This window comes from Amblyomma americanum, chromosome 11 (genome assembly GCF_052857255.1).
Source record: "Amblyomma americanum isolate KBUSLIRL-KWMA chromosome 11, ASM5285725v1, whole genome shotgun sequence".
NCBI lineage: Eukaryota > Metazoa > Arthropoda > Arachnida > Ixodida > Ixodidae > Amblyomma > Amblyomma americanum.
In genome coordinates, this window is record NC_135507.1 from 51,367,205 (window position 1) to 51,393,314 (window position 26,110).

At 44.8% G+C, this 26,110-nt stretch overlaps 1 protein-coding gene across 8 annotated transcripts in view; it reads left to right on the plus strand.

The window, feature by feature from the left end:
• Positions 1-22,123, plus strand: part of Vinc (vinculin) — a 53,869-nt gene extending 31,746 nt beyond the window's left edge. For 2 of the 8 annotated variants that reach the window (XM_077643156.1, XM_077643160.1), the window contains 8 exons: positions 1,676-1,747; positions 3,721-3,851; positions 5,375-5,490; positions 6,407-6,530; positions 8,732-8,822; positions 9,850-9,888; positions 16,899-17,068; positions 18,587-22,123. In XM_077643156.1, the coding sequence (XP_077499282.1) occupies positions 1,676-1,747; positions 3,721-3,851; positions 5,375-5,490; positions 6,407-6,530; positions 8,732-8,822; positions 9,850-9,888; positions 16,899-17,068 (743 nt within the window). In that variant the 3' untranslated portion in view covers positions 18,587-22,123. Of the gene's footprint in view, positions 1-1,675; positions 1,748-3,720; positions 3,852-5,374; positions 5,491-6,406; positions 6,531-8,731; positions 9,485-9,588; positions 9,889-16,898; positions 17,069-18,586 lie in introns of those variants that run through there. The other 6 variants (XM_077643157.1, XM_077643161.1, XM_077643158.1 and 3 more) reach the window with 4 other exon arrangements.
• Positions 22,124-26,110: the final 3,987 nt, after the last annotated feature.

Genomic DNA, 26,110 nt, shown 5'->3' on the forward strand with positions numbered 1-26,110 from the left:
CTTAACCGTGGAGCTTTGAACTGAGACCCTCATCTATGCTTGGAGTTCCATTCCTGTTTGCCATGGTTGCTCTGTCTCACCATTTGACGATGGAGTGTTATTTTTTTTTTTTTGGCATTGTTTAAAATTTAGCAGTAATGATGTTCTGAGGTTAAAGACATGCAACTACAGTGTGGAAGAAAAAGTTATCTAGTTTTGGCTTTATGGTTGTTCAATGTGTTTTATTTTAATCTTTTACCCTTTTCTGGAATCACATACTCAGTAAGCACACTTCTCCTACTTTTAGTCCGCACTAAGCACTTACATTTGTGTTCCATGTATTGTAACAACTTTTTCTTACTAACAGATTGAAAAATACAGGGTTAAATTCATTTATTTTGGATTGTTTGCCAGTACTGCTGGTGTTGATAGCTACCTGTAAAGCCGTGTTTGCAATATCTAGGAAAAATGCCGTCATCTGAGCTGAAGAGTGCTGATGTTGTCATCCCTCACTCAATTTACTATTTTCTCCCCTTTCAAGTTTTGCAGCTGTCTATACTCCATCTTATAAGTTCCTTGCAGCACTGTGGAAGCTAGAGACCTTGTGAGCCAATCGGAAGAGTGTGTTAACCTTTTAAATGCCGTACTTTGAAGCAGTGCTTGAAAGACGAAAATTCCTATTGACAGTTCACATATGCTTCCAAAATAACCGTGAAAAAAAAATGTAGCCACATTTACACTGATGAAGCACGTTATTTTCAATGTTCCTTCTTTAGTAACATTGGTGTTTCCCGTATGCAGAATACTAATGGGGTCTGAATCAGCTCTTATTGTCTATGTACAGACATTAGCGCAAAATAAGAGACATTCACAAGAAAGGTGGACAGGACAACGTGCTGTGCAGTGCGAATTTCTTCTTGCTATCCGAAGACAACCTTGTAGCTGCCTTCAATGTATATTCGCAAATTATAGAGAAAACCACTATACTTAAGTAATGTTTTCTTTTGCATGAGCTGTATTACATTCAGCGCTTTGTCAACAAACCGACGCTTCTCTTTGGGCCTAGGAGTGGCAGAATCATCACTTAAAATAAAAAATAAAGAAAATTTATAGTTCTTAGATTTTGCAGTATGGGAGACGAGACAAAACAAAAGCCTGATGTCCTATTTATGACCAATGAACGTACTGAAAAACCATGTTACGACAATGAATTCACTCTGAAGCGAGGGTCATGCTTCTAAGCATGCTGCCATGTTGAAAAGCTGTTTTAATGTACCCAATAGTTGCACATGCTAAACTCAGGAAATTGCATGTGTAACGAGATTTGAAATAGCATTTGGCGCATGTGAATTTTGAAATATGCTATCCCACATGCCCACTTTATACTGGCACTACATTCTGCAGCATCAGAACTTAGCCTTTGCACTCATCGCAGCCTTGGTAGTGCTGCAAGGAACTGCTGAGATGAGTACAGCTAAGCTCTCTGTTTTTAAGTAAGGAAGCATTCACATTGATGCCTTTTTTTAAACAACCAGGGAAGCTGTGCAATGTCGCTGATTCTCCCTAGTACTGGCATGGTTGCCATTGCCAGCACAAAGGATAGGGGTGCAAAAAGGAGTGCCAATAAAGAGGGCGCTGTTGTTAGTTTGGTTCTTGACCTCTGCTTGGATTGGTTTTGTGTCCTCGCTCGCCACAGAGGTGGTGGTGGAACCGCCCATTCAGAAGACGGCCATTCCTCGGCAATTGCAGGAGCATCATAACTACCCAGGTGGGGCAGCGGCAGTGGTGTTCTCGCACCCTTCTTACGATGGCTTCTCGACTGCAGCGATTGCCTGCCTCTCCTGGAGAGCTTGAGAATGAGTTTTCCTTTCATGCGACTCACCAGAAAGCCGTCATTTTTACCAGAAAACTGAGGGTGGCTTGGCTTTTTGAGTGCCTTGTCTTGGATTAGAGTTTGAGTTCACGAATGTCTTGGCTTCGAGCTTGGTTTTGGATTGGATTGGACTTGTTACCACTCGGATTCTTGCTTGCGTTTGACTTGAGAGCTGAATTTCTCTTCTCTACTGAACAGCGCGTTTTTCTCGTTTGAATGAATGCTTTGGAGGTTTTCTGTAACTTTTCCTCTGACCTGATTCGGGAAGTTGTTCTTGATGGAAATGTTTCACTGCGCTAGTCGCAAGAAGCAACTTGCACGTGCATCAGAGCATGGAAATATTTGACGCTTGCTTTTTGAATTGCTTGAACTTGTGCAGTCAGCAGTCACATTTGTGGCCATGCTGTGTGGTTTCTGCTAAGCAGAGACGTTGTTTTGAATTGGCTTTGTGCTTGAGTTTGAGCTTGGCTTCGAGCTTAAAGTAAAAGCTGGATCCAGCTTTAGCCACGGCACATTGCACATTGTGCCAATGATTGTACTTGAGACTGTGAATGTTGGCATGTCTTTTTATCCTTTTTTAAAAAAATTGCATGAACTAGCCATCTCTTGGCTGGTTGCATGTTGCACCAGGTTATATTTCTTGGTATGTTTTTATTTTGTGCTCTTAAGTACGTCTTCTTGTAGAGGTGTGATATAAAACTTGTTAAAGTGCTGTTGCATTTAGTGCTTGAAATGCATGTCTTCCCAATGGCTTTATTTTGTCCTGTCTTTAGGTGTGGTGTTTTTCAAACCTGGAGTCATGTTAACATGCGTGATTTTGAAATTGATGTTTTCGGGGTGTCAGAAACACATGGAACTGAAAGTTTTAATGAAACAAATCGACATGCTGCATAGCAAACACGCAATGAACATAAATTATAGAAAAACAAAGAGAGGTTCCTTGAAGAAAAACATCTGAAATAGAATGTTACATATTCCTGGTTCCTGGGTGGTTTTAAAGGGCAATGAACAGTGGAGCATATTTGGACATTTTGAGTTTCAGTTGCATTATGTATTTCTTAGACCTCCTTCTCAGTTGTAGGGAATAGTTTTCAAAATAATGAGCAAAACAATGATGAAACAACGAAAATCAGGAAACAGACCGAAACTGATTTTTAAACAACTCATGACATCACGGGTGCTGTCCCAAAACCTCGTGTGTGTGTGTGTATTGAATGGCTAAACTGGTGACTGTAAGTCATGACCTAAATCATTCTTTGTCTGGATGACCGCACTAAGCTGATGATTATTTTTCCTCCTGCAAACACAATGAATATTGACATGTGGGTAGCATGTGATACATCACATAAAGTTGCATGTAGAAATCATTCCTATTCAGGTCACAAAACGGGAAGTATTACAATTCAAATTTAATGAAAAAAAAGAAAATGCTGCCCAGCTGTGAAATTTGGCAAAAAAGGATCAGAAGACCAAGGAGAACCTACTGTATAACTATAAACTATGACTGTCACGTTTAAGACATCTCAAAGAGGTAGGATTTTGGCATTGTTTTTCCTTGGTTAATAGTGCCATTGTCGTGTCCACTGAAGTCTGTTTAGTTTGTCACTTTTAACAGAATTTAGGCACCACATCTGCTTATCGGCTCAGTTCACTTATGGACACACAAAACCTGCCGACAATGAAACTACCCCATGTGCCTGTTTTGCTGTTTCAAACAAGTACCAGCACCCAGAAAAACGGCATTTTTGTGTATCTTCTTTCTTTTTTGCATTGGTACTTGAAAGGCTTGAACTAACTGCTGTACTTTTTTTTTTTAAGTGTCACTCTATCCTTTACACTTTGGTGACCTTTGGCCTCGCGTGTTTCAGAGGAGGCACCGCCGCGGCCTCCGCTGCCCGGCTCTGGAGACCGGGCGCCACCAAGGCCGCCGCCACCGTGCGAAACTGACGACGAGTTCGAGGAACGCTTCCCTCCCCCGCAGCCAAACCAGCCCATCATGGTGAGACTTGCGCTGTCCCGCTTAAAAGCCGTGCTGTTTCAACTGCACTGCCGAGTGCAATGCCATCAGGGCAAGGGCTAAGGCATCAGAGCCATAATGTTACGAGTAGTGTTTTGCTATGCGCTGTGCTTCGTCAAGCCCAGTTAAAGTCTGAAACAAATTGGTGCTACTCGTTTTCATCACATATCCTGGACTGTGTGGACAAGAAGGGGTGGTCGTGTTAAATCATTAATGTGGAGAGCCGCCACGGTGGCTGAGTGGTTATGGCGCTCGGCTGCTGGCCCGAAAGACACGGGTTCGATCCCGGCCGCAGCGGTCGAATATCGATGGAGGTGAAGTTCTAGACACCCGTGTACTATGCGATATTGGTGCACTGGGCCTGGGAAAATCATTGAAAACACAGAGAAAAACCAGCCGAAAGAAGATCATTCAGAGACTTACTTTTAAGAAAGCAGAGAGAGACAAATATCAGAAATTTTTTTTTACTAATTTGGTCACAAGAAACGAAGAAAAATGCAGGAGCCAAAAACAGGAATGCAGGAGAACAATGTTGTCATTGAATGTACAGGAAGTCTCATTAGCACAAGATTACAAAATACACAAGGAACACACAAAATGGGCATTAGATAAGCAATATTCACACACAGTGCACATATCAATAATCTGTTAGGTATGTATAGAGAAAAAAAGACAGTATTCATAACTGCACAGTGACTAATATCGTGGCATAAAACAAAACAGTGAAGAAATGCAAAAACATTAAAAGAAACTATCAGAATGACTTTTTTAGCTTATATTTAGAATCCGCTGAGAGGACCTCATTTGGAAGGCTATTGAAAATTTTCGCCGCCTGGGCACACCTCCTCACATGAGCATACCTGGTGGAGCTGCACAGTACAGCATTACACTGTGTGCTGCATACCACTTTGGGAGCCGCATAGTATTTCGTTTTAAATCTGAATCCCGAAAATGTCTTGAAATAATAACAAATAATAATAATAGCTAGTGCATATCATTCATTTATGCTTAACCCTATCTTGTGTTCTATAGGGGAACTCAGTATGTTATGGTTACCAAATGCAGCATGAGATAAGGTTGTTGTGTTCTTTGTTTAAAGGATAATAACAATTAATTAGCACTGACAAAATTATAATTTGTCGCCTATGAAAGGCCACGCTGCTGGGGTCTGTGCATTATTGGCTGGCACGTAACAGTAGCTTGATTCTTGGGAGAGCCTCAGACGTTCTGATAACCAGATCTGGCATAAGTTCTAGGTTGTGTTCTTATCGTAAGTAAGTACGGTAGTAATAATAATTGAAATAGGTTGCAGCATTGAAATTTGGCAGCTTTTGTTGTGTTTTCAACCAAAGTTGCCATCGAAAGGGCTTTATCATCGTGTGAACGGCTTGGTCCACAAAAGTCGGCTAGTTCCTTGTGCAATACAGTTTGAAGAAGTGTAAGTCATGGTTGCGGCTTTGGATGGAGCCTGCTGACAGCGAAGTGTGGCCGTCTTCTCTGTGCAGATTGCGGCGCACGGCCTGCACCAGGAGGTGCGCCAGTGGTCGAGCAAGGACAACGAGATCATTGCGGCCGCAAAGCGCATGGCCATCCTCATGGCACGCCTCAGCCAGCTGGTCAGGTGAGCAGAGACCCCTTCCTCTCCTCCGCCTCCCCGCGTCTGCATGGGGATGAATGTCTTGTAGGCCTACCTTTAGGCTGTATTCACACCATTGATCTTCAGCCATTCCTAGCTGCAGCTGGAAGCCGCCATGGTGGCTAAGTGGTTATGGTGCTCAGCTGCTGACCCGAAAGGTGCGGGCTCAATGCCGGCCACAGCAGTCACATTTCGATGAAGGCGAAATGCTAGAGGCTCGTGTGTTGTGTGATGTTAGTGAACGTCAAAGAACCAGAGGTCATCGAAATTTTCCGGAGCCCTCCACTACAGCATCCTTCATAGCCTGAGTCGCTTTGGGATGTTAAACATATGAACCATTTCTAGCTGCAAGGTTCTGAATCAAAATCCAGGCGTATTCTGTGCAGCTGCCCGTATCCTTGAAAGCATCCCCCCCCATTTCTATAATTTCTAAATGCCATTCAAAGCTCCCAGTTGGCGTAGTTTTGTAGGTGGAAGCAGCGAGCACCAGCCAGCATTAGGTGGGATTTGCCATTGGCGCGGAAAAAGTCCCATGGGAAACAGTTGATGAGAGTTCAAGCAGTCACGCCCACTTGCTGCTAAAAGAGGGAGAATTGGTAACTGATCAGTTCTTGTGACGCCCGCATAGTGCTGCTGTAGCTGTCACTTTACAGCAGAAGAGATAAAAAAGTGTAGGAGCTTTTTGCTCAATTGTGGGCCACCTTTTTAATTGGTGGCTCCTCTTAAATGCACCCTGAGAGCTGTTGTGCTCAACCATCACTAAATTTTTGTGATCATGACAGCACAGGTTTTGGTCATGGTGTGTTTAGTCATAGCTGTCTGTTGTGACAATAGGGCTCACATTTCATGTTTAGTCGCAAGTGTCAAGCGTCCCTGTTGGTTTGTTCTCCCCTTGTGGCAGAGGCGAAGGGGGCACCAAGAAGGACCTCATCGCCTGCGCCAAGCAGATCGCCGAGGCCTCTGAGGAGGTGACGCGCCTCGCCAAGGAGCTCGCCCGCATGTGCACCGACAAGCGCATGAGGACGGTGGGTTACAGTGAGCAACAGTGTCTTTTCCGAGTAGTCGGGGAAAGGGGTGGGTTCTAGGCAGTTGGCAAACCACAGTTTGAAAAGAAGAGGTCACACAACTTATTACTGCCACTAGCTGTTTCAGTGGAGGTTTCCGACCCCAATGCCAACTGTCATTGTGAACATTAAGCACCCACGATTGTGTGACCAACCTGTGCACGCAGTCCATGGTTCGCACCTGATGTCAGCTTCATTGCCTTCGGGTGAGGTGCGCAGTCACAACAAGATGCCACAAAAAAAAAAGAGCCTCCAAACACATTCAAGAATATCCTGGAATGACTGGGTGGCACAGCATCCTTTATGCTTGCACAGTAGCAGCTTCCACAGTTATGATGCAGCAGCAAGCGGCAATGTGGCACCCCAGCTGCATTGCTATAGGGCCGTGGATACAGCTGAAGTGGAGCATTGTGCTCTGAGCACTGCACGTTCACAGCAAGGTGAACCAGCTAGTGCTGACCATTCGCATTACCACAGCTGTAGCTACCATTAATTTTTTTAATTCTGGACATCATTACAGGGGCTTGTTATTACACTATTACAAGGCACATTATTACATGGGACATTATTACCAGGGCATTATTTCAAGGGACATTATGACAAGGGCATTATTACAAGGGCCCAACTAAGCTTGGAATGGAGAAAATGTGAGATCATCAGCAGTGAAGGAAGAACACCAGAAACGAAAGGCAAAACAACAAATGAAATACTTAAGAGGCCACCAAATTGCGAAATTGAAGCATTTAAAAGTACGCCAATTCACCCTTAGTTGAGATAGCAGATCGGAGCTAGATAAAGCTACCTAGATTTTAGTCTCAAGTTCCACATCCTTTTGCACTGTTGTTCAATATGACCTAGTCTCTGTCAACTAGCCACTTCTTATCTCACGCTAATTTGTCAAAAGCGATGGTTCTCAGCCACAAATTTGTTGGGGGGGGGGGGGGCAGCGAAAGTGGCTGATTCAAAAGCCTGTGCTAGGGAGGGTGAAATCATTGTTGCGAAAAAAGGATGGAGTATTCAGCTAAAGTGGTGGCCGGAGTGAACTGCTCTTGTTTTATGAGCATGTGCAAAAGAACAGTGAGGAGTGTTGCGCTAGCTCGTTTTGAAAGTTCGCCTATTGTGTCACCTAGGTTTCTTGAGCAGTTGTGCCTGAAGTATACGTGTCTCTGAATACGCATGATTCCATTCTTGTGCTGGCGCTAAAAAAGGTGCCACAATTACTTTGGAGTGCCTGAAGAACAACAGAAGTGAGAGGCGTCTGGGGACAGCCATTTGAGAACCACTACCCTAGGGATTTGATAAATAAGTCAACTTTCTGAGGAGCCACAGAGATAGTGGCAGCCTTTGTGATATGTGCCTTAGAATCACAAGGTAACGAGGTGGAACTCGCAAGCTATTGAGGAGACCACAGTGCAGCGAACTCCCATCAAGGCAAACTCAAATAACCTGAATTTTCACTCATAGTAAAGAGTTCAGGGGCAGATGCTTGGTTCTTTGACGCCACTAAAGAAGAATCTCGTTGAGAAAAACCATTAAACTCATGCCTGTTTGTTAATGCAAACTCTTACAATGTTACGAAAGCATAATTGGACAGGTTTGTAAGTGTAGGTGTTTGTCCAGCTTTGGAAAGCAGTGTGACAAACAGCACTTCACTGCACTTCTAACTACGTGACACTTAATTGGACACATTGCGCCACGCTAACAAACAAATGTACTGTTCGGGTTGGGAAGAAGAATTGAAAATCAAATGTCGTGCCTCGTTCCACCAAGTATGATGGGCTCGCGCCATAGTTCCTGTATGTTAGTCTTGTATTCTCGACACTTCTGTTGAGCTGAAGTATTCTTGACCTGCGCAGGCTTACAAGGTGCCGCCACGAATGCCTTGATTGAACTCTGCTGTGTTGACCTTTTCACAAAGGAGTCGAAGGGTGGTACGATATTTGACGCTCAGCTGTCGTGGGCAGCTGTAAATGCCTGCTCACAGAGCAGGAAACATTTGACTTGGAAAGCTCCTGTGCTGTCTTGCCCACAGCCCAAAGGCCAGCTGCCCCCCAGAGCTGTGAAAAGCTTCATCGGTGTAATCCATGCCTCTCTGCCTCAGTTTCCTAAGGATGTGCTCATGTGTCTCCCTCTGTTCTCCGGTGCATGTTGCCCACTCGCAGAACATTCTCCAAGTGTGTGAGCGCATCCCGACGATCGGCACCCAGCTGAGAATACTGTCCACTGTCAAAGCCACCATGCTTGGTGCCCAGGGTGAGTGTGCACTCTGCACTGGTGCAGAGAATTCTTGCTCGTTAAAGAACATTAATGCACCTAATGTTACGTATTCCAGAGGTAATTTTGCAGCGACGGCTGTTACTGCCACCAACTCCATAGATCCACAACGTTGGCGTAGGCGTCCGTATAATGAAAGAGTGTCAGGAGGGCAGGCAGGAAAGTATAGGATAAGTTACTCTGTGCTATGTGTACAGTATTGCTTCCTTTTACTCGCATTGTTTTCATCGCGCATGTGGCACGGTGTAACGGCTATCACTGGGTTCTTTCATTACTCAGCATAGCATAAACTTTTGTCTGTATTTTTTTCTTTAGGCTTATGCAGGATGTTCACAACTTGACATAATGTGCACTGCGTGAATAAGAATTAAATTACTAAATTACTACTATTAAGAGCACCATAGTGCAAAATGTTGGCAGTAGTGTGCAGTGTGTGAAAGTTGGGCTGTGATATTGACTGCAGCAGTGATGCCCATGTGTGCAGCGAAAGGATTGCTCTTATGATTACGGCGGCATCACCTTTAGAAAATACGCTTTGGGTCAGTGCTGCACCATTAGAAACTTCGCTCATTTTAAGCTTTGATTGTCAGAGGAGGTGGCCTCACCTTTACTGCTACTTGAGAATCGCTACATGAAGGGTTGTAATGCAGGCCAGTTGGTTCATAGTAACTTGAAAAAAACCAGTCGTTGCGTCGTGAACACTCCTTCTCTTGTACCTTGTCTTTTGTGACTGGTTTTTTTCAAGTCGCTACATGAGAATGCTACAATCGCTACTGCTACAAGAGAACGCTACTTGAGAAGTTACTTGAGAATCAGGCAAAACAAAATTGATGATGGACATAACCTCGCTTGCTAGCTTTCTTAACTTACTGTGCTGTCACCTTTGCAGTCACTGCTGCAGCCCACAAGCGCACTCTTAGAGAGTATTTGTCCATTCCTTAAAATGACCCGGCTCGGAATGAGGTCTCGGGCACTCTTGTTGAGGACGATGCTTGATTCCCCACAGAGCCCATACCGACGCCCGATGGGAGCGAGATTATCTGCGGTAAAACGCTTCGCACGATTCTCTTGGTTGGTGCACGTTCGTTGATCTCCCTGACTCGCACATGTCAGGGCTGCGATGCCTACTAGTTCCTGCGTGTGTGTTTGTGTGTATGCAAACTAGTGTGAGTTTACAAATTGATGGGCTGTAGCAGCGCAGCAGTTGGATGTTGGGGCTGTAGGTGCGGAAATGCAGAACTTTATTTCAAAGGCGGTGCCTGCCAGGCTTTCATTTTTTTTATTTTTGGCACTGATGCTCCTTCTCAAATCAGTCACCAGAAAGCCGTATGAGCTCCACTCGTTTATTTTTCTTTGCCCGTTGTGGCGCACTACTGGTGCGGGCTGGGCATTAATATTTTTAATGATTTTTAAAGCCCACTCTAATTTCTGTTTATTTTTCTTTCTTTTCTATATAACTTTGCACAGAGAAGTGGTTGCACACTCATTTGGATTGAGTTTTATTTTTGGTGTACTGGATGTGCCATGAGGCAGGCTGCGAGCCTATTTTTGATGAGTAGATCTAGTTGGATGCGCAGAACCCATGGCAATGCAACGTCAGTGGTCTGCCTGATCACAGAGTCTAGTGAAGCGTAGTAGGTGCAGCCAGGTTTAGTGATCTCAAGAGAGCCACGAGAAAGAGTTGCTGGAAACTGTTTCTGTTACTTTAGATTGCAACTGCCGAGTGTTTGCGTGTTGTTTTCTCATTTAAAAGGAGACGGTGGCAGTAGTTCAAGCGCCCGAATCTCTCGCCAATGACAACAGGAGCATTTTGCCTTGACTTCAGTGAGATGTTTTGTCTGCCCTAACAGTATTATGTCATGATGTCTGTGTGTGTGCATGCGTGTTCTCATTAACTTCTTGGGCCCTTGTTGCTCCTAGATTTTGTCTAACACGTGTGCTTGTGTGTGCTGTGCTAGACTAGAATAAAACACAGTCTGCTCATTATCCTTCATCGGGTAGTGAGAAAATGTATTCTGCTGTGCAGAGAGGAAAAAATGGCCAATGAACAACAACCATTGCATTTTAATGGCAAGAAATGCGACTTGTGATCTTTGAGACAGCTATACTAGTTTGTGCGAGAACAACATTTCTGCACATCTCTTAATTTCAAGGCTGCATGTGCATACTGCGGTGAAGATTACTTTCATGGCTGCTTTTAGCGTTAAGGGTCCTGCTCAGCAGAAAAGGCGGCGTCATCCCATCAGCGTCTGGTGTTGTTGAGCCGCGAAACTCCGGATTGGTCGAAAAGACTTGGAGTCACACGTGGAGTGGCAGAATTGAAAAGTGATTAAAACCTTGCTTAAGTTGTGATTACAAGGTCGCAGCATGGCTCCCTCATCATTAGGTCCTTCAGGTATATAAACTAAAGAAATTGCGCTGAAAAGAAAATTAGGTTAATTAGAGTGGGAACCCCCGATCCTTGGATTGCGTGTCAAACATGCTACCCATAGGCCACATAGGCACATTTGTATGGCTTGGTTAAAGCAGGGCTTTAACCAAGCCCTGCTTTAACTGTGTGGTCTTTCACATAATGTGGTAGCTTACGACTGTGTACTAATGAGTATGTATGTGATTAGAGAGGCACTAATTAAGGGAGTAGTGATTAAGTGAGTAAGGAAGTACTTGTTGCTGAGGGCTGAGTACACATGAATGACTGTATTCGTTTCACCTAATATTGGTGTGTCATGTGATCTGGTAACATTAGTAGAGCACGTGACTGTGTAGTATGCTAATAAGATCAGTTGAAGTCACTGACGGGACCAATTAATACTATTGCGTTGTCATACTCTTAAAGGCGGAACTTAAGTGTCCCTCAAATTTCTATTGATGAGATGCATAAATTAACCCTCATCATAACAGTCCTGCTCATGCTCACTGCAGTCTTGGCAGTAATCTGTGAGAAATACTATTTACTATGATGATCTGACTAGTGGTCAGTTGCTTTTGTAGAGCTAATGTTTTGGTGGAAGTTGTTTATGAGACTCTGCAGATCTGTGGAAAGGATTAGACATTGGTGAATACTACTCATGTACTCAATTCTGCTAAGTTTCGAGTTTCTTAGTTTCATGCTTCAGGCTTTCAAGTGTGTAGGTGCTTAGCTTGTATTTGTTAGATCGAATTAGTGGTGCATCATACCCAACAATTCTGGACAAAAGTATTTTTGAACAGGAAGGAGTTTATGAGCACAATTTTTTCATATATTGTAAGATTTCACTATAACAATCAATGTATCAGCAGATCTCGTGCCGGAAGGATTGTATTTTTTTGCTATTAAAGTTTTTGCTATCATCAAAAGCATTCCCCATTAGTTTTCTATGGCAGTCTTAAGTGCTCGATGCGAGCGATAGAAAAACTTTAAAAGAAAGATGTTGCTACACATCGGAAGAATGGACCTTTACTTTCAATATTTCCATAACAGTACCTTACTAGTTTTCAATATTCAAAATTTTTGTCCGGGAATGTTGGACGTGTCTTTTGTGTTGCATCAAGTGGCACTCTATTGCTGCTGTGTCTTTTGCGGTGTGCACACTGCATATGATGCATCGAGGGGTCAGGCAAGAATATACTATTTTTCTGGTTTCTCAAAGAAATGTTTAAGTCAGTCTAGATAGAATACGAGTCAGTACACACATGTCAGCATGAAATGGGGGGCCTTGAGCCACAAGACCTCATCTATGCGGACAGTGCGAAGCAGCATATGGCTGTAGTCTAGTGGTATAATGTAACACCTTTGTAAAAGTAGACTTAATTAGCAACATAAGTGGTGGAAACTAGATACGTATCGAGTTGAATGTAGGTTGTGATAATTTATAATGGTGCCTTTGAAACAAAACATGGATCATGTAGATGTATAGGGGTATGTCTGTGAGCATTTCGTGCTTTTATTAACTCTGAAGGACAGGATGGGCAGTAAATATTTTCTTCTAATAATCAGTAAAACCTCATTAATTTTGACTTCACGGATTGGAAAAGCTTCTAAATTATATGAATTGCAGAGTTATCGAACAGCCCTAAAAAAAAAAATTGCTGATGGTTTAGCATTGCTAACCACAAAATTTATTTCATTCAAGTGTCATTTATTTCTCGCAATTTCCCGCATCACGTGACTAACCTCTGAGGCACACAGGCATTTTCTAGGTTATGAGGCCAGTGATGCTTTTGCACTAAAAACAGACAAAAACTGTTTGCAGCACAGGAAATGTATTTGGTGAAAAGCTGGGTAAGGGTATTCCGCTTTTGAGATTAAAACTGCGCAGCAGTGATTTTCCGCAGTTCCAGCAAATGCTTCACTATGTATGTGAACTGTCGGGAGCATCAATGCGGAGCTGCTCTCTAATGCCTCCTCATATGTAGCACCAGCTCGTGTGAGAAAGCTTCACCGTACAAACAGTAATGACGGTAGCTCATGACAGGCGTGCAGTTGCGGCTCACTCGAAGAATGAAAGCACCATGCGGACAGAAGTGAGGGAAATGCATATTGGCGCTGCAATGGCGAGGCACCTTTTATTAAGAACAAGAAAGGATTGGAGTACCACCAGTCAGTGTCCGGAACAACATGCAGCTGGGCTTGGCTGGCTGGTTGACGTATAACCAATAACTGCCATTGCTGTGAGATGGTGCGAAGCTCAGGAAAACGAAACTGAAACTATGCGGCCAGACTATTTCACTGTCAAGCAACTGGGGCCCTCATGTGGTCATCACACCTGCCGCCATGCACATGTCCAGAGGTTTACAGGCAACAGTGCGCCGTGTAATTCAGATGTGAGGAGGGATGTTTAAATGTCATTCGCTTTACTGATCACACCTGAATGTGGCCTTTCTTCAGGACCCATTGGAATTAGTGTCTGCAACCCCAACAATGTCCGAATTAACGAGCGACTAACACCGTAGGCTTAATTAAGTGGGCTTTGGCCGAGACCATGCCAGCTGTCCGAATCATCCGCATTTCTGAATTAATAGGGGTTGAATCAATGAGGATTTAATGTATGTACCTCTGGGATATATCAAACAGGAATCAAATAGAGGGACATGGCTGTAGTGCAAACTCTGCAGTGTCAAGGTTATGGGAGAACTCTGCAGTGTCAAGGTTATGTGATGTGGTAGTCACGGAAAAGGTGAAAACCTGTCCAAGACATGTTCTCCAGTAATTTAGCACAAGTCTGAGACACTTGTAGGATGGTGCCGCATTACACGGAGTTTGTCTGTGTAGACGTCCTGCTGCTGAGATCAACTGTTTGTAGAAATATCTTGTTTGAAAAGCACCCAAAACATGCTCGCTCTGTGTTTCATCATTCAGTTCTTCCACCTATGTTGTGTTGTGCGCTCACGTCAGTTTGTGTTCAAGCCATACGCCACCAGTTCTTTATTTCCTTTTGTAGTTTCTTTGTTGTTTTGTTATTGTTGTTGTCTATAAGCGATCGCTCTTAAGTTTCGTTCTTTGCTCATTCTTTTGTGTTCGCCTTTCTCTCTTTCAAATTTCAAATGAACAAAAACAAAAATGCAGTAAGAAGATGGAGTAAGTAACACATTCTTTGTCTCCGCTTCAGGAGCTGGCAAACACGATGCGCGTGTGGCATGCTCTGCTTTGTTTATATCATGTTTGCGGGACACTTGAGATTTTCTTTCTTGGTCGCATTTTTGCACCATGCACAAATTTTTGCACTTGCACAAGCTGCACGCCAATGGCTGAAGCCGGAGCTGTACGAAGCCGCTTGGTTGCCATTCCATCTGTCCCAGAGTTTGCCTGGCTTGTTTCTGCGTGAACGCCTCCTCTTCTTCATCCTGATGCATGGTTTTCTGCACTGTTTGTGTTTTCTTATATGTTTTTTTTTTATATTTAAGAATATAACTATCTTTTGCTCTTTTTCAGCTTGTTTTCTTTCCTTTAAAGAGAGCAGCAGATAAGGAAAAAGTTTGTACAAATTTGTTGAATCGTATGAACAGAAAAGGCATTGCTCAGGTTGTTCTACGTCTAGGATGGGCTGGCATTTACGCGCTGATATACAGTTGAACCTCATTATCACCACTGCTTTATGTTATCTGTGGACAAGTGTTGCCGTGCCTGTGAAGCCTTTGTCAAAAGTAAACAGGCCAAGGAGTTTGCTTCCAAGCTGTGCTGTGGGGCTTTCACAGGATCCGTGGAAGCCCTGACTTTCAGGACTTAACATGACAATGGTTCCTTTCACTTTCAAGGGATTTGGAACGCTGGCAAATGTACCGCAAATCATTCAGCATGGCCCCAGAAGCAAAGCACATAGCCTCTGTGCTTTCGAGAAAGGTTGTAGATTTGCATTTGGTGTACAAATGCCCAGTCAGTGGGCCACACACCCAAGTAACTGCGTCCTTAAAGACAAGTTTTTTATTATTCTTGGCTGTGTTGTGCACAGCAAAAGTGCAGGATTTTCTTCCACTGGAGGGAAATGTTGAAGGTGGGGGAACGGAATGCTGAACTGATCCAGTGTAAGGGCGCTGAAGAGCATCTCACAGTTTTAGGGGACCTTCAACACACAATGCAAAATGGTTCAGCTACATTTTAGTTTTCAGTGAATTAAGTAGTTTCTTATGTTCACTGGTAAAATCTTCTGCCTTAGGAAGACTGTTCACGAAGTACAGGGTTTGTATTGGGGCTTTCAAGGGAAATGATGTTTCCTTACTGTGTCACTTTGTTATGTTTATACAGCAGTTAGTGAGAGCAGACATGAAATTTTCCACATCACAAACTTGGAACAAGGGGTAGGAGGCTAGTCCCAGTCCATTGACCAACTTTTCTGTAGGACAGATGTCTTCATCTGGGAAAGCAGTTACCACTGAGGTCATATAGAGATTTTTCTTTGTTATAATGAGTTTCAACTGTATATTTAAGAATGGAAAGAGCACTTAGGGGCTGAACATATGAATTTTCAACTTGCCATCTTCAAATGCCGTCGTCACATTGGTTGCTGCTTTAGCTACTGTTGAAGCAATGACAGTTGAGTTCAGCAACATTTGGATAGTGGTGTGCGGCTGCTTGAAGTGCCATTGAGCTCTCGGTGGCTGATGTGTTTAGTGGAGTTCGGCGGGTCCCAGTTGGGCATGTCAACTCGCACATTGTTTGACTCCAAATGGTCTCCCCCTATATCATCTGACTTTGCAAGTTTTGCTTTTATGTATTAAAAAATATTTAAAAAAATGTTTGTAACTCATCTGTGCTTGTCTTTGTCCACTCGCTCGTCCCGCCTTCGTTTGTGCGCTATTACTTCCCGCTTAAGAATAAATCACCAACATGCCCAAACCTATTCTCTACTTCATCATGTCCTCCTTAGCACAGGTATAAGTACACAATGTTCAGTAACAAACTGCATATGAGCAGTGAAATACGTAGTACGTGAAGCGACATTGGAAAGGTAGCTACCAAGCACTCAAGCCGAGTACATCTGTACGTGATCACCTTGGCTCTTGATGCCATTCAGTTGCAGCGTACAGAATGTGCAGAAATTGCACAGGGTCTCATTCCAGAAATGTGAGAATGAGTTGTGAAAGAAACTTGGCACAGATGCACTGTTACGTATTAATGAGTCACAGATGCCATGATCATGTGATCAAGGGGTTAAATGGGGCAACAAAGGAAAGACCACAGAATGCAGCTGGAACCAGAACTGTCGTTGACTTCAACAGCAGCTGAGCCCGACCATGTGTACAAGGTTATTTGGTATCTCATGAGTCTGGTGCAGATTTGCAGCATTAAAGAGCAATGTACGAGACACTTGTTAGTATTTCACTGTGAATTTCTCAGTTTCGAAAGGTAGGATAAAAAAATAAGAAACTAAAAATGTGAGGATCTGGGGTTCCAGGATTTTCTTCTTTGTCACTTTGTGGGAGGTGCTCGCCAAGCATCATGTAAGGCTAGTGTGCCACCTTGAAACGGCAGTGTTCATCACATCTTGCAGCAGTGAAGTTCAAGCATAAATCATGCTAAAGCATCATGGGCAGATTAGGTTAGTGTCCTGTGTTGACCTGCTGCGGGCACGCGCGCAGGCACGGAGGAAGACCAGGAGGCAACGGACATGCTGGTTGGCAATGCCCAGAACCTGATGCAGTCGGTCAAGGAGACCGTGCGTGCCTGCGAGGCGGCCTCCATCAAGATCCGCACAGATTCAGGACTGCGCGTCCGCTGGATCCGCAAGCAGCCCTGGTACCAGTATTAGGCAAGGCACCATTCCACTCTATTTCTGTTGTTTTTTCACATAGCTGGCCTGTGAATTGTGAATCCGAATGGCTTGCAGGGTGACTTGTGGCAGACGTGAATACTGTCAAGCTGGCTTTGCTAGGCTAAGCTTACTCTTTGTCTTTTTTTTTTGGGGGGGGGGGGGGGGGGGTGATCTCATCTCACTGCATGTGCTTTTTGGTGTGATGGTTGTAGTTAAATATTTTCATTACAACAGCCACTGTCAGCTCTTAGGTACTCAAACTCGAAGGAGACTTGGAATTTGTTCGCATTGAGGGTAGCTTTGCTAATACACTTGTTGACATGATCAGCGCTTTATTTCAAATGGAGTGGAAGTTCAACTAAACGATACTGTAGAAGCTTGGGCAAGTTGGTGTGACATTGTTTTTCAGCAGGTATCTGTGTCTGTGCACTTGTCTCGTCCTTTGTCCCCTGCGCTGCTGAAGAACAAGTAAATGAGTTTGAATTAAGCAAGTTCTAACTAACAACAGTCCACTGTAGTTGAAATTGAGACAGGAGATTGGCGAATTTGAGCATTTGGCCTCTCGGCCACAGTGCTTCTTTGAGAGTAAAAAAAAAATTAGCCGACTATTGCGCTTCTCGGTGATGCAATTCTTTGGTGCAGCTGCTGCGGTACTTGAACCGTAGGCGACCATGTAAGGAAGACGCAGTAATGGACAAAGGTGGGTCTGGGTTTCGACTTGGTCTAAGCACACAACGCTCTGCCACTGATGAGCCTCGCCTCGGGCGAACAACCAGCACGCTTACAGTGCACGCTATTCTCGTGCCATCTCTTGTGAGCGACGCATGCTTTACAGATGACATCATCGGCGAGCAGACGACGGCGCACGCTACTCTGATGCTGCAGGTCGCCACCGCGCGACCTGCCTTTATGGTATTGCTGTACCCTCCCCCTCCACTTTCCTCCTCTCGTCCTCTTCACTATCACTGTCTTTCATCCTTTGATGTGCTCTGCACTTCATTACGCTGAGGCACACCGCTCAGCCTGGGAATACACTTTTGCTGCATGTAATGACGTGGAGATGCAGATGTGGGCTTGACTCACCAGTCGCATGCCAGGTGTTCAATTGGAAAGTTGATCTAGTCAACAAGAGCGGCCTAGTCGCATGCTACTCACACAATTCTGGCACAGTTTACCGAGACAGAGAACAGCTTTTGAGCTTGTCAATAAGCTTTGTGGTTCATAAGGTGCAATCAGTACGCAGTACATGGAGCGGTGGTGAGGGTGCAGTTTTGTTGGTGTGATGACCACTGGAGCTTGCACTTGCATGTTTATTACTTGACAAAGCTTAAATCTGGGGTTTCATCATTCGTACTGAGCATTGCCGTTCACAGGAAGAACAAGTGCAGTCACGGAGCAAGTTTTTCGTGACTGTTGACCTAGGCTCCGCATCTGTGAAGCTTAGCCCTGGAGCTTGAGAGCCTGGAAGCACATCCGGACAGAGAACTGAGGTGATTTCTATTGGATGCACTGCAGATGGAGTTGCCACCGGATTGAGGACCCCGTCGGCCACTGCCATGCAGCTGTGCAGTTTCGCTGCTTCGCCGACTGAGAAAATGCATAGCAGGATCCACGGGAAATGCCGCGAGGTCCTCGGGTCTTGCACACTTTCGATCATGGAAGCCACTGTTACAAGTGGTTGTCGCTGTGGGAGGAGGGGGGATGTATTGGAACAACAAAAAGCAAACAGCCAGCGTCTAAAGTTCTCCGATGGTGCCTGAAGTCCTTTACACTGAACAGAACAGATGTTAGCAGACCTTTGTTGTAGCAGTTTATTTTTGCGCGTTTTGTTTTTTGAGCAAGCCCCATTGGGCTCATGTTTATATGGTTATTGTTTACATGCATGTTAGTACTGACTGTAGTAGTACCTTTATTGACGACTGCAGCTCTGTAATGAGACTGATGACCTCCTCGTGTTGGCATAGCAGGTGTTTTGTGAACTGAGCTAACAGGTTTTATGTATCTTCAGGGTGCAAGGCTAGATAGAGCCTGCTTGATGGTTTTGTTCAATTGTCTCATGCGCACAACAGCAATGGCATCCCATTTTCATTCAGAAATTTGGGCTGCATTCTCAAGTTTTACTGGAACATTTTTTTTCTCTCTGCACAGGCAAGAACAAAAAATAAAAGTGAATAGCTTTTTCTGCCAGCAGTGTTCAGGCACACCAGAATATCTCGAATACCGTGAATTTACCAGTCGGTTCAGGCATCAAACATATCTGAGCAACAGGGTATATCTGCCGCTGAACAATGAAGTGGTGCTTATTGGCCTCTGCAGGAAGTAGGACGTTCTTGTTTAAGTGCTCGCAAGAAAAGAATACGCCGAACTGAGAAATCAGGCATGTAAAGCAGAGGCCACAGTTACTTTGTCGTCATTTACACCATGACTAAACAAACCAGTCATTGTTCCCATCAGTCGTAGTAGTTACCGCCATGACAAACTTGCATTACCACAAGTGATTCACGATTCACTCTATGACTGAGTGCATGAAGGCATTGCGCTGGCTTTTCATGTAGTGTATGCCTTTTCGTTGGCAAGTTGACTGCTTGCTTAGATTCTCCTGAAATGTGCAAGGACTTCAGCTGTTTTCATGCCACAAGGAGTGATGTATTTTACAATTTTGGTGCGTGAAGGTAGTGCATACCTCTTTGCAGATGGCATTATGTTGACACCTTATTCAAGTGTCTATCAATGTGTCTTCCATGTGCTGAAGGTCGTTTTAATGATGCTACAATGAGATTTTTTGATGTGGTGGCCTGAAAAGTTAGCATTATTTTAAGAAGCATTCTTATTTGGCATTTTTACTTGATTATAGAGCATGTTTTGAATGACTTATTTTAAAAAAAAGGCGAGAAGCAATCAGTGAGTGAAACAGCCCCATCGGGCTCAGATGCATTAAGTGCGTGTCTTGCTGCAGAATATGACAATATTTTCTGCACCATTTCTTGATCTCTTGATTAGCAATAGCAGCTCTCATTTTCTTTCTTATTAAACTCATTTGCTCGAGAAGGATATGTCCAGCTCTGAACCACGCGCAATTCAAGTTTTATCTAAATACGACGTAGATACTATATTCTTATCAACGGTAGTTTTTAGTGAGGCTTCTTCGTAGGAACCTGTGTTTTTGCCCTGCAGGCATTTCTAGACATTGCACTGCTTGAAGGAACCAGAAAGGGTTTTGAGCGATCCTTTCTTACACAATGGTTGTGCCATAAGATTCTTAATTCTTAAAGCATTTTTTGTTGTTCTTTTTACCTTTTACATTTCAAAATGTACTCATTTTAATTGTACGCGACATATTACTCTGCCTCTGGTGATGCGAAAGGGCCTTGGAAGTCTGGGCTGTGTTCTTGTTAAGTTGCCTGCACTAGTGTCTTATGCCATGTCACTGCCAATCCAAAGCAGTCCCAAGTAGCTGCACGAATCCACTGTCAATTTGAAGCAGCAATGCCTAGTGTGGACGCAATGTTAAGGTTTCCAGGTTGCTTGCATCTTTGTCAATGGACAGTAGGCTTTTCTGTAGGATTCAACCCAATTTTTCATTGTAGAGGAATCAGCGTTCAGTTCAACAACCTGCATTTGCTCAAGTATTTTTGCATCCGTAATTTTTACAATTCTTGCCGAGTTGCAAACTGAGCCTTGAAACTGTTGAATGGCCTCACAGTCCTTTTTCTTTGTTTTCAGTGATGCATTGTAGCATGTTTAGGAGCTTTTGGCAAAGAAATCCGGACACAGCTACATTCATGCAATTAACCAGTAGAAAAAGAATGTGCAAGAATAAGCGCTCTGTGTTCTTAAGGGTATCGGCACATTTTATAGGTTTGTGTCCTCTGTTCAATGGTGCGATGGTGGACAGTGCTGCCTTGCTTTTCCCCATCTTCTGAAGCCATCTCACGTCACCAGGGGGCAGCAGGTGTTTTGGTGCAAAACGGCTGCTTTCTGTGTCTTTCTCGTTCGTTTTGCATTTAACATCGGTTTCTTTCCTCGTGGTGAAACGTTCTGTACACATTACCTTGCACATGACGTGCTTTTGCACGTGTTTATCCGCCCACCATCATCTGTGTTGCACGTGGAGAGCAGTGAAGCCTATAACTTTTTTACGCAGTGCTGCGCGGGAGTGAGAACCGTGTGGAAGGAATGGTGCCAATATGCGCGGGTCTTTGCTTTAAATGCGAGGTTCTTCGCATTTGTGGGGAATGTGAGAACTTGTACGCTTGTCCCAACATTCAGCTTGGCCTGACAGTATCAGTGCATTCGAGCGAACTTCAAAACCTTTCAGAAAACTGTAGCTGGTGAGAGGTTTTTGCCGTTCACACTACTGAATGGATAATGGAAAGCTTTTTCAGAAACCTTAGTGGAAGCGTTGAGTGGTTGAAGCTTTTGCACAATTTTAAGCTTTGCGAGTGTTTTACCATGATGGTGCATTTTGTTTTGCAAATAGTAATAGCAGTAGGAGCAGCAATAGAGAGGTAGTTGCATCAAATGAATCTAACCACCACTTTTCAATTCCAGTTTTGTTGATGTGTGCCTGCCTTCAGCAGGTGGCTTCTTTTGAAACGAGGCTGTAGACGGTGAAATTGTGCAATGTCGCTACCTCGTAGCATTTCATGACCACAAATTCTGGGCGAGTGGTCTTCTCTGCAGCCATAACATGCAAGAGGTGAACATGTGCACCACTGTCAAAGCGGTGGAAAGGTTCAGGGAAGGGCCGGACATGTCACCTGTGACAACATGGCATTTAATGCGTGTTTCCTCGTTGCTTTTGTTGCTGTTTCCAGCGATGGTAGTTCTTGCACTACCTGTTTTCTGTTTGCGCTTGCAGGTGTCGATGGTGCCTTTAATTTTTATGCAAATGCCGCTTCCTTATGCAATGTGTGCCACTTTCATAGGGCAGTGTGCCCTTCACTCCCGAGTGCTTTTTACATGCCAATGACTACTCCGTGTACTGCAATAACCCTCTTTATTTTCTATTTATATCCTCTATTAGAGCTAATAAAGAATTATTACTCCTCATGTGGCATTGGTGGTTTTGTTCAGTTATCAATGATAAAGAAAACAAGCAATGCTTTTCATACTTTGATAATTTTGGCATTTTAGGGTGACTGTCTCGCATAAACCCCACAATTATTAAATAAAATTTGTTGTATTGCTGGGCTACTAAGCACAAAAATCGAATATTTTGTAGGACAGATGTGTCCCAAGATTGCAGGTGTGACATTTTTTACTGAGAATAGCTCTGATGATTTCAGAAATTGTGTATAAGCAAGAGACTACTGACACCTCTCAAGGAACCCGGTAGCTACGCTCTGCCAAGGGTCACGTGCTGGCTGCAATTGCATCATTTCTCTCAGGTGCAATGCCATTTCAGCAGAAAGTTTTGGTGAAATAAATACTATTGTTGAGACGCGAGTATGCAAAACGTCGCCGAAGCTGCATGTTGCCCAGTTGGCCTACGTGAAGTCCTCATGCGCAGCACCTTCTGGAACATAAGTATGAGCTCCTGAGGGGGGATCATTCATGGCTTAATAGCAAACTATGCAAAGCAGCAAATTTAATAGCAAGCATAGCCCGGGCGAAAAACTGACTACGCATCTTGACGTTCCCTTGTAAGTTCATCGACTTAAGAGACTTTTTGCATATAGCGCGTACCACCACTGGGCTCAATGCGCAGCTTTTCCTATAGGCGGACTGATCGTTTTCTACATTCATAGATCTCTGGGGGTCCTCATAATGCTCCTGGTGCAGTGGTGCAGCAGTTTAATGATGTCACTGCCCTGGCAGGTGGCTGTTTCAAACACAGCCACCAGTGGGGTTTGCGAGACATGGATTGAGCTTTCCGAGCAACCTCTCGCAATAATAATAATAATAATAATAATAGGTTTTGGGGGAAAGAAAATTGCGCAGTATCTGTCTCATATATGGTTGGACACCTGAACCACGCCGTAAGGGAAGGGATAAAGGAGGGAGTGAAAGAAGAAAGGTTCCGTAGTGGAGGGCTCGGGAATAATTTCTACCACCTGGGGATCTCTCGCAAAGAATCAATAATTTAACTGCCACACTGGGCAGGTTATGATGGCGTCACAAGGTCACATGACCTGGGAACCCCACCTAGTCATAGTTGCTTCTCTGGGGATTTTTCGTTCACGCTGCCGCCGCCGACGAAGGGTTTCCCGCAGAACAAGACCCTTAACGCTACAGCATTAATAAAAGTGGGACGAGGCATTTTCTGAGCACGACTAGAGCGATTTGTTGAAATGCACGGTGTGCATGTATGGCCAGTTTGTATCCCACTGGGAGCCTACGCTGTGAGGGAAATGAGCCTTCTCAGTTACACAGAACTATTCCGAAGCAAAAGAGTACAAACTCTACTGGGTACTCTGCTCCAGAGGAGTACCTGTACTCCATTCCAACTCCACTGCTATTGGGGTACTCAATTCCAGGTCCAAAAAAAAAAAGCATCACATCGCGTTGCAGCAAAAAAGAATATATAATTATTAATGCAGTAAATCCGTTCTAACTCGCGTGAAACCGTCTGCAACACAACAGCCAGCCTACACAGGCATATTAAAACCTTGATAGCGCACGCTTACCTTTAGGGATTGTCAATTTCAGCACTCTCGTCATGCATATCCGCAGAACGCGCTGGTCTTCCAATGTTGTAGTGCAATCAATGATGTCGCAGCACAAATAAATTCGTGATTAAACGATTCTAGCGACTAGGGCTTCTAGGGCGACTGGTATGAAACAGGCAGGCAGTGGAAGAAAATTAGAATCTGAAGTATCTAGCAGACGATATTCCCATGATTCTTTGCGTAATCTTCGGAAACGCACCTCACCCGTACGGAGGAAACTTGTTTGACAGTCGTGCAAGTTCGCCTACGGCAGCTTGTGTAAACATTTCGAAAATATGACGACCAGATGGTGTCCATCCACTGCGCTTTTGAGTCGCTTGCATGTAGCCATTAGTAACTATACTAGTTGTCGAAGGAAAAAAAAATTGGCAGTGGCATAAGTTGGTTGACCCTGGAATTCAACAAAAAACAAGTACGCTTGCTAAGCATCTGAGGCTCATCCATGGCAGCTCCGCACTACACGCTCGCGGCAGCCGTTCTATATATACCCACACAGCCACGTGGCTATGACGTGCTATCACATGGTCTTACGACACCCCCATCAGATGTCATCATGTGGCTTCACATCAGTCCATCCGATGTTCTTAAGGTCACCCAATCTCAAAGGTCAACTCAAGGTCAGAGGTCTACTAAAGATCAGGGGTCAAGAGTTTGACACCATAGCTGTACCACATATGGTCATACAAGGCTAACGTGGTTGGGCTGAAGGTCGTTCAAGGTCATTTTCCGGCCTACGCGACGACTGCTTTACCTAGCGTAGTGAAGCTTTTCGCTTCAAAAATCACCACCTGGTCACTTGCGCTATTCCATAACATAAGCAGCGTTCGCTGCTGCTGTGGTTGTAAAGATTGACCTTTGCCGGTTGCTGCGTTATCGCAGTAGAAATTCATCGTAAAGTGAGCGCTATGAACGTAACGGCTGCCGCTGATACCAACTAGCGATCTTCCCACTTCACGATGACCTCTGCGATGGTCGTGCGGCGAAACAGCTGCTGACGTCATGAACATTTGGGCAGTCGTTTCGGCGATGACACCGCAAGGCGCCATGCGTGGAAGCTTCCATTGCACAGTAGAATGCACGGAAGATAAATGGAAATTAAGCTCCACCTAGGCACTTCCACTGAGGTACTCCATTCCAGCTTCACTGACGGCACATTTCAGTCTGCTTGGCTAAAACAAAGCAAAGGAAGCCCGTGCAGAAGAAATGCGATGGCCATGCAGCGCTCCCGATGAACAGGTTTATTAACACGCACGCAAAAGCTGGTTAGGGTTCCCCGCCAGCCACTGGGTGAATCGCTTCAGAACGGGCGCTGCACCGCCGAAAGCGGCTCTCAAAGACCCAGCTTTTCGGAAGTTAATCTTGGTTAAACAGCGCTTCATCGCTCCGACGAGAACAACCGGTTGAAGCGGAGGATCGCGGTGAAGCCACCACCGCCCATGTCTTCTGGTATCCCGGACGGCAGTCTGATGCGATCGTAGCGGACGTCGTCCAAGAGGCTCGCCCTGGACGGCACTCGGGTGTATATGACGTGGGCGTCGGTGTACGCCTGGGACGCCGTCATCGGCCCTTCGGCGCGGTCATTGTGGTCGTCCTGTTGCGGCTCCGATAGGAGGCCGTAGATGCAGGAACAGGCCACCGAGACGAATACGACGATGGCCACGATCGTCTGCGGCGGGGGACACACTGGCCACTGGTCCGGAAACCTATCGCTCAGGCAGTGCAAGGCCCCGAGGAACTGCGGTGCCACGCCCTCGAACCCGGCGACGCTATTGAAAGCCACGGTCTCGTTAGACATGCTGTCCCAAGTTCGTGCTTCAGGTCGTCCAAAAGACACGTCAAGGGCACCGCTTCTTTCGGCTGCTACTTAATGCGTGACACGGACGGCTCGTTGTCAACACGTTGGCGCGGTGATCGTTGCCGTTCTCTGGTTGAGAATAAGCCTCACATGGGCAGTGTGAACCGCATAGACGCAGTTCCATGCCAAGTGGAAGGAAGTGCTGAACACCGGCTTCCTTGTACCAGCGTGTTTTTTTCTTTCTATCGTATGGCGAAGCACTTCTTTTCCTCACCCTGGTCACTATCTGGCGTTGCCCACACAGGTCATCACACACTACCCCAGGGCATCGTGTCCTTCCCCGCTGGCCGTCACACCGGAGGTGCCATATTGGAATGGTGCTTCGTCTGCTTCCTCCTCATTGCTCAATCGCCAACGCTAAGCAAAAAAAAAAAAAGAAAAGTGGCCGTGGCTCAACTCAGAATTGGCGCTTCTATGCTTGGCCATACCAATGGGAATGTTTGCTCTGCCGTTCAAAATTATCTACTGGAATCGAAACGTCTACCTTCATGATCTTTCGTCCTGCCCCTCCCA